Genomic DNA, 7,548 nt, shown 5'->3' on the forward strand with positions numbered 1-7,548 from the left:
TAAGGTAGAATAGAACAAAAACTGGATTAGCATTTTGATATGCGGAACACATCTGTTTTAACCCAATCCTAGAAATGGATAAGGTACTGGAGTTTGTTTCTCCTAGTCATTCCGGAATAGAATGGCTTGACGGACCACAAGAGTAATAGGCATCGATAAACACGATTGCACAACTACTCCTTACTATCAATTGATAGGCGGGGATCAGAATACAACTAAAGAGGGACAACTCAAAAGAACATATAATTTTCTGAGTTGTGGATGCATAGATTAGTATGACGAGCAAAACTCAACATTTCTTCCGGATAACCCATGCAGAAAGGTAGAACTGGCAGACTCACAACGTGGAATGAAGAACTCATCAAGAGCACTTTATTGTGATCTTTCGGTTCAAAAGAACTTCTGCCAAAAATGGTTCATGGTATTTGGAAGAAGGAAATACCACAGACCTCAAGGACTATCACAAAGGTTACTAATAACCTAAAGTAACTAGCAACACTATCAACATGAAGTAAGTAGGGTGAATCTCGGGTTCAGAAACCCAGGAGTAGAATGTCTACTAACTAAGTGGCATCACAGGATGCTTTCGAGAATGATGGCCAGAATCATCACACTGGGAACACAAATCATGGCTAGCTTACTAGATGATCCCCTAGGACACCTAGGGTCATAATAATAACTCCAACATATATGTCAAGTAAATAGAGTACCTCAACGCACTGATTAGTGTGCTTAATCTGACCCAAAAGAACATCAGGAACGGAAGAAGGGATTTGCAAGTGCATCAGATTGTTTAGGAACCTGGGACGACTCAGACAGCATAACGGTTGTAAATGCTCAAGAAGATTTGAGACATCCTGCAAAATGGTGGCATAACCACTTTATCATCATAATATCAAGGTTTTGAGATCAACTATGAATACACGGATATAGTAGGAACTAAACTAAGGCTTGAGTTCATCAATCTTGTAGGTCTACGGATTAGTAACACGTCCTGATAGAAAGAAGAGAAAGCCTAGTTCTTAACCCTGTAGGAAAGATAGGATGACTCGGATCAGAGGGGCATAAGGTAAAGGAGTAAAAAGAGCCTTAGGTTCCCATCCACAATCAATTCCCTTATATAACTAAAGAATTTCTAGACTCAACTTCGATCGGTTTGGCTTGGTAATCCTACAGGCAGTCAGACTCTGATACCAAAGCTGTCAGGACACCGATCCTAAGTCACACCGATCTAGCATGTAACACATCATATCACTTTATGGCCTCATGCACGGCATTCCCACGGGTGCCACCTTACCTGGCCCGGGACCGTTTGCGCCTTTTGGCTCACGTATATGATAATGTTGTTAGCATTCATAGACAAAGAACCCAGCCTGACATGACTAGTCGTGGACCCAAAGTGGCACTAACTTACAGGGATAGGCATACATGACCCAACAACGAACGTGTCGATCAGCAACGTGCGAACCCAAGTCGTAGCAAGCTACATGGACTTAAAGGAACAACGTGTGACATTTCCCCGAAGGGACAGACATAGGAACGAAGAAGGACACATGCCGGCCAGCCTAAGTGTTCCGGAGCAGTAGCAAGCTACCATGGCTCAGTGGAAGCACTAGGAGACATTCCCGGTAAGAGAGGCTACCAAGGATGAACAACTAGGTTGTCAGATCCCACACATACCAAGCATTTCAAATCATACACACAATATGCTCGATATGTGGAAATACAACATGGCATCACAACATAACTCTATGACTCAAGTATTTATTCAATAGGCTCCGAGGAGAGAGATATTACAAACATGGGTCTCATGACCCAATATTCAGAGCATACAAGTCAAAGCACAAGCGGAAGCTTAACATGTCTGAGTATAGACTACTACAAATGAAAAGGGCTGAGAAGCCTGACTATCTACCAGATCCTGCCAAGGGCACAAGACCGTAGCTGAGGTAACAAGCTAAACGCCGAAGTCCACGCGGAACTACTAGCGAGACTGAAGTCTCTCTGCAAAAACATAAATTAAGCAAACGTGAGTACAAACATACCCAGCAAGACTTACATCAGAACTAACTACATATGCATCAGTATCGACAAAGGGGTGATGGGGTTTAACTGCAGCAAGCCAGCTTTGACTCGGTGGCTATCGTAAACTACGACTGCAAGTAACTCTTTTGAGGTGGCGCACACGAGTCCACATAATCACCATATCAATACACCACTACGGATCCGCTCCCGTCTCCCTAAGAGAATGCCATCCATAACACTCACGCTTATCTTGCGTATTTTAGAGTATCCACTTTCACTTGTCTATGAATTGTATAGGCAACCAAGAGGTCCTTTATCGCGGACGCGGCTATTCGAATAGACGATGTTAACCCTGCAGGGGTGTACTTCTTCACACACGCTCTCGCCACTTACCGCCATGTACACGTCATGTATCTCGGCAACCTTCAAGCGGAAGCCTGGCGAGGGTGTCGGCCACGGCCTACCTAAACACTCAAGTCTCTAGTCCAGATTTATCGCCTATTCAGGTTCCATCCGCAGGGAGTCCGGTCGAAGTTTCCACATACGGCCTCGAACGATGTGAGCAGGGTTCCAGAGACATCAAACGGGCGCCTGGTACACCGTGCCACGTGCCTACCACATCACAGCCCACCCCTCGGGCCAGCGCTGCGCACGGCCTCCAGCATACTACAAACACCAGAAACTACTTGCAACTCCTGGACAGAGGACAAGGGTGGTTAAGAACCCGAGAGGGTCAGTTAAGGATCCCAATGAGTGCTAGTAGTTGTTCATGGATCAGAAACACAGAACTCAGTTCCTGAGGACGACTTCAATGAGACAACCCACCATGTACTCCTACATGGCCTCTCACCGCTATCTTTACCAAATCGTGTTCACACACTTAGCTCACACATAGTAGGACATGTTCAACACCATTCCAATTCATTCCCGATGAATCAGACCTGACTCAACTTTAAGCAGTAGCAGGCATGTCAAACAAGCATGAATGAGTAGGCACATCAGGGCTCAAACAACTCCTACTCATGCTAGTGGGTTTCATCAGCAACATGCACCCTAAGGACACATGTACGTTTTTTCTAGCCATTTTGGTGCACTGGAGCATGTATTTTGGAGTTCGGATTTGAATTATGGATATTAAATGCCTAGAAAACTTAATTAATGAATAAAAAGGGTCAAACGAACCCTGAATAATTTCAAAGTTCAGCGCGAATCTCCCGTTGTTCCGTACGTGTTGCGTGCAGAAAAAAAATACGAGGCTAGAAGAGGGAGCGATTATCGTTTGGCCCACAAGGGGACACGTTTCCCTATCGAAACCAGGAGGGTTCTTGCGACAGGTTCCGGTTTGTAAGAGCATCTCCAACAGGCGTGCTAAACAAGCGCCGCGCCGCAAATTTACCCATTTTAGCGCGCGCGCAATCGCTAGTGTGTCTCCAACGGGCGCGCAATAACCGCGCGCGCGGCATATAGAGTTGGGCACGCAGTCCGAATCGCTATCACGCTCTACGTATTTGGGACGTCCGCTTTCGTGCGCGGCACACACGAGCGCTCCGGGCGGCTTTGGAGCACCTCCGGGCGGCTTGGACGGCATGGGTAGCATGGGTGACATGAGTTTTGCGTCTCTCATTGGGGGCATGGGTGCACCTCCGGGCGCCGGTGTGCCACCTTCGCATGAAGATGCCGTTGAAGATCTTGGCAACACCTTCTGAGCTTCACGTGACGAGGATACGGCGCGCAACAATGAAGAGGAGGAGGAAGAATCGTCTTCGAAGGAGTCGGAGGAAGAGGATGAAGACGAAGACGAGGACGAGGCTTGATTTTTGTGCCATTCGTTTGTGTCATCATAAACTTGCTTTGCATGTTGAACTTGGTTTAATTATGTTGTGGGCATGAATTTGAACTTGTGGGCATGAACTTTTGGGCACGAATTTGGTTGTAATGATGTTTGTGATTCAATATATGCCATGTGTTTTGTGTTGATGTGTGAAATTTATGCCCCAAATGAGAACAAATGTGTGTGCGTGCGCTGCATTTTAGCGCTACTGCTGGAGCAAGCGTTGCGCGACGCGTCAAACCTGGCGATGTGCGCGTCGAAAACCAGATTTTAGCGCGCCACGCATTGGGCGTCTGTTGGAGATGCTCTAAAGAATGCGTTCGTTCGTTTTTCACAATGAGTATTCTTGTTGCACATTTTATGACCTTCAGCGTGAAGTATTCTTACTAATTACATATGTTGCTTGTGCGGAATGGATATGAGCCGAGGAAGAAGTAATTCATTATACTTGCTCAAATATATTGTGAATGAAGCTAAAGACTAGCATTTCTAATAGTGTGCGATATTTTGTTAAGCTCGTCAAGTAGATCTTAACTTATAACAGATTTTTAAATGGATAATCATTCTGTATACATCTTCAAATTGCCTTTTGTTATCAATCTACATTGCAAGTGAAGTGGACTTCATTACCATATTGTGTCCGTGCTATCTTTGCTCTACATGTAAAATTTAACATGAATTATGTTTATATATAACTCTATCAAAATATTTTAAAAACTCGTGAAGCTACTTCCCCGTTCCCACCAGGCCACCACATCCTTGCTTTTATTTCTCCTGGAAGCAGAGACGGCGCCGCCGCTCGCCTGCGACGCCCTCCGCCGCCTCCGCTCGCCGCAGGTCTCCCCGCTGCCGCCGATCATCTCCAGCAAGGTATCCAGCCACCTCGGCCCCTTGCCGCGCCGTTGGGAGCGCCGCCGCCGATGGTTCAGTGACTTCAATCGGTCCCCGTGGGCTCCAGCGCCAGCGGCGGCGCCGCCGCGACTGCTCTCCTTCCCGAGGTGGATTCACTCCCTTTGAGGTCGTCATTGTTAGGTTCGCCCCCGTCCCTTGCTACTTGCTCACTCTCCACAATTTTTGGCAACAACCGAAACCCTAGCTTAGCTTGAACAATTAACACGCCAGCTTAGTTACCCTGTATGCTTTGGCTTGTGTTCAGGTTGATTGAAGGAGGGACCAAGGAGCAGTGGCCGCGGCTGTGTGTGAAGCTGCGTGTGTTTCGGTTTGCTGTGGTTAGCGTCTGGGCCGTGGGTTGTGCTTAACAAAGTGGTTTCTGCTTGTTGGAGACAAAGGGTGTTTCCCTTTGTTTAATCAGGTGGCTTGGTTTTCTCCAGGCCAGGGGTATAGGGTTTAGGGTTCACTGTGAGTGTGCTTGTGCTTGTGGACATGGATAAAATGGAAGGGGAGAGGACAAGCCGACTAGCCAGAGCTGAGTCTAAATCAAAGACTTCTTCACCTACTAGTGCAACTGCCTTTTCAGCCACCGCCTCTCGTCGGCGCCCTACTCTCCCGAGTCTGCGGGCTGACGTGGACTACTCCAAATACAATCGGAAGAAGATGAAGGAGCTCAGGCTTGTCTCGGAGAAAGAGTGGTTCCCGCCTCAAAGACATGAGTGTCACTTGACAAGCAGCTGGTTCTGGACAGTTGTGCAGAAGGACCTCTACCTTACTCTCAAGTCACAGGTCAGCGACATGAAGTGGATCGACTGGCCATCAGTCAACCGGAGTGCTGGCACAAATGTTGATGTTCGTGGATACTTTGCAGCTACTCCGGGGCTTGACAGGCTGTTAGAGAGGCAGGACCTCAGCTGGGCTGACTCGTACATTCGTCAATTCTATGCCACACTATGGATTCACCCAGACCGATCAAGGATCAAGTTCATGTTTGGGAACCAACAGCGTGAGTTGTCCAGGGACGATTTCTTCGGGTGTCTTGGCCTGTCTTGCTGTGGTGCCCAAGTGCACACCTTGGCATACCCCAATGGGAACAGGGATGAAGTTCACCTTGCCACCTGCACAGGACATTCACCACCTATACGTCAACCCTGATGCCGCGATGGAGTTCTGGAAGGATCACAATCAGTTGAACCATGAAACAGCGGTTGTACACACAGTCATGAGGATGTCGATCCATCCTAGAGTTGGAGGCCTTGAGTCCCTAACTACAGTTGAGATTTGGCTTCTGCACTTGTTGAGGTCAGCACAGCCTGTAGACATAGTAGATTTGATGATTGGAGAGATGCAGGACACCATTCTGACAATCAGACGTCGTCTGCCCTACGCCCCGTATCTCATTCGCTTGTTTGACAAGAAAGGTTGGCTTGAGGATGGCATGAAAAAGGCTTTGGATCAGCACCTCAAGCCATACAAAGCTCCAAGGCCCGATGACAAGAGGAGGCTCAAGAATAGGGCACTTCAGCATGACAAGTCGTACAAGGCTCCGAAGCCTGATGACAAGAGGAGGCTTGTGACCAGGTCACTTCCAGCCCACATGGAAGTTGTATTTGATGATGATGGGCATGTAGTGTTGGATCATGCACTTGTCCCGAGCATACAGGAGCAAGCTCTTTGGGACACCACTAATGGGGAAGCTGACACAGATCATGGCCAACATATGGCGCCACCCCCAGTTCCTGATGAGTTCAGATTTGGCCAGCTGGGAGCTCACAACGTAGAGGCAGGAGGCTTGGCTGGTCATACCTATGACGTTCCTCCCATGCTGCAGAGACAGACTGATCGCCAGACGGCTATCCTTGAGCAGATGCAGAGACAGATTGATCACCAGACGGCTATCCTTGAGCAGATGCAGGGACAGAGACAGATTGATCCCCAGACGGCTATCCTTGAGCAGATGCAGAGACAGATTGATCGCCAGACGGCTATCCTTGAGCAGATGCAGAGACAGAGACAGATTGATCCCCAGACGGCTATCCTTGAGCAGATGCAGAGACAGATGCAGGATATCCGCAACCTGGCTGTGGTTTCTATTGGTCAGAGTATTCGCCGTGACGCTCGCCACAGTGATATTCTGGCTCTTCTCGATGAGAGTTTTAGTGCTTCCTGTGGACTCTAGGCGGCCTCCTGTCCCACCGGTTTGACGCAACAGACTCTACTTCTCAGTGTCTAGTTTTGTGGTATGATGAGCTGCTGCCTACTTCTGCTAGATCGGAGTGTCCTCAGGTTCTCTCACCTTCAGGCTTAAGCCCAGCAGCCACTCGACAGAACCGAGACATAAGCTGGCTATTGTCGATTAACTTCGTTGGTGGGTTTCCCTGTGTGTGTTTGATCTAGAAACGGGAGAGATTTGACTTATATTATCCTTTTGTGCGTGGAGTCGTCTTTTGGGTGGTACTGTAAGTGTAAGATACCTATATGTTGCATGCCTAAATACTTCTGCCTGCTCCTTATTTGGATTCTACATACTTTGTTTCGACAAGGATGCATGAATTTCATAGATCGAGGTTTAAAAGCTGCTGTTTATACTTGCTGCCAGTGCCATCGTCATCGTTGTGTGTGATGTCCTGAGTCAAGCTCTTTATAGATAGAAGGCATCATGTTTTTTGATTCCTTGAGATCTCAGACCAGTGATTGAAGTGCATCCAAGATGTCATTGCTTCCTAGGTCATTTGTATTTTTACTTTTTACAATGATCTGCATGTTATCATCAACTTTCGCATGCGGTGTTTAGATTGTTG

General features: G+C 47.5%; 1 protein-coding gene across 1 annotated transcript; it reads left to right on the forward strand.

Annotated features, from left to right (window-relative positions):
- Positions 1–4,596: 4,596 nt before the first annotated feature.
- Positions 4,597–7,335, forward strand: LOC123110549 (uncharacterized). Its single transcript, XM_044531101.1, has 2 exons — positions 4,597–4,888; positions 5,013–7,335. Exon 2 carries the CDS (start codon positions 5,691–5,693, stop codon positions 6,924–6,926), a length of 1,236 nt encoding a protein of 411 aa, XP_044387036.1. The 5' UTR covers positions 4,597–4,888; positions 5,013–5,690; the 3' UTR covers positions 6,927–7,335.
- The last annotated feature ends 213 nt before the right edge of the window (positions 7,336–7,548 follow it).

Source organism: Triticum aestivum, chromosome 5B, assembly GCF_018294505.1.
Source record: "Triticum aestivum cultivar Chinese Spring chromosome 5B, IWGSC CS RefSeq v2.1, whole genome shotgun sequence".
In the NCBI taxonomy this organism is placed as follows: Eukaryota; Viridiplantae; Streptophyta; class Magnoliopsida; order Poales; family Poaceae; genus Triticum; species Triticum aestivum.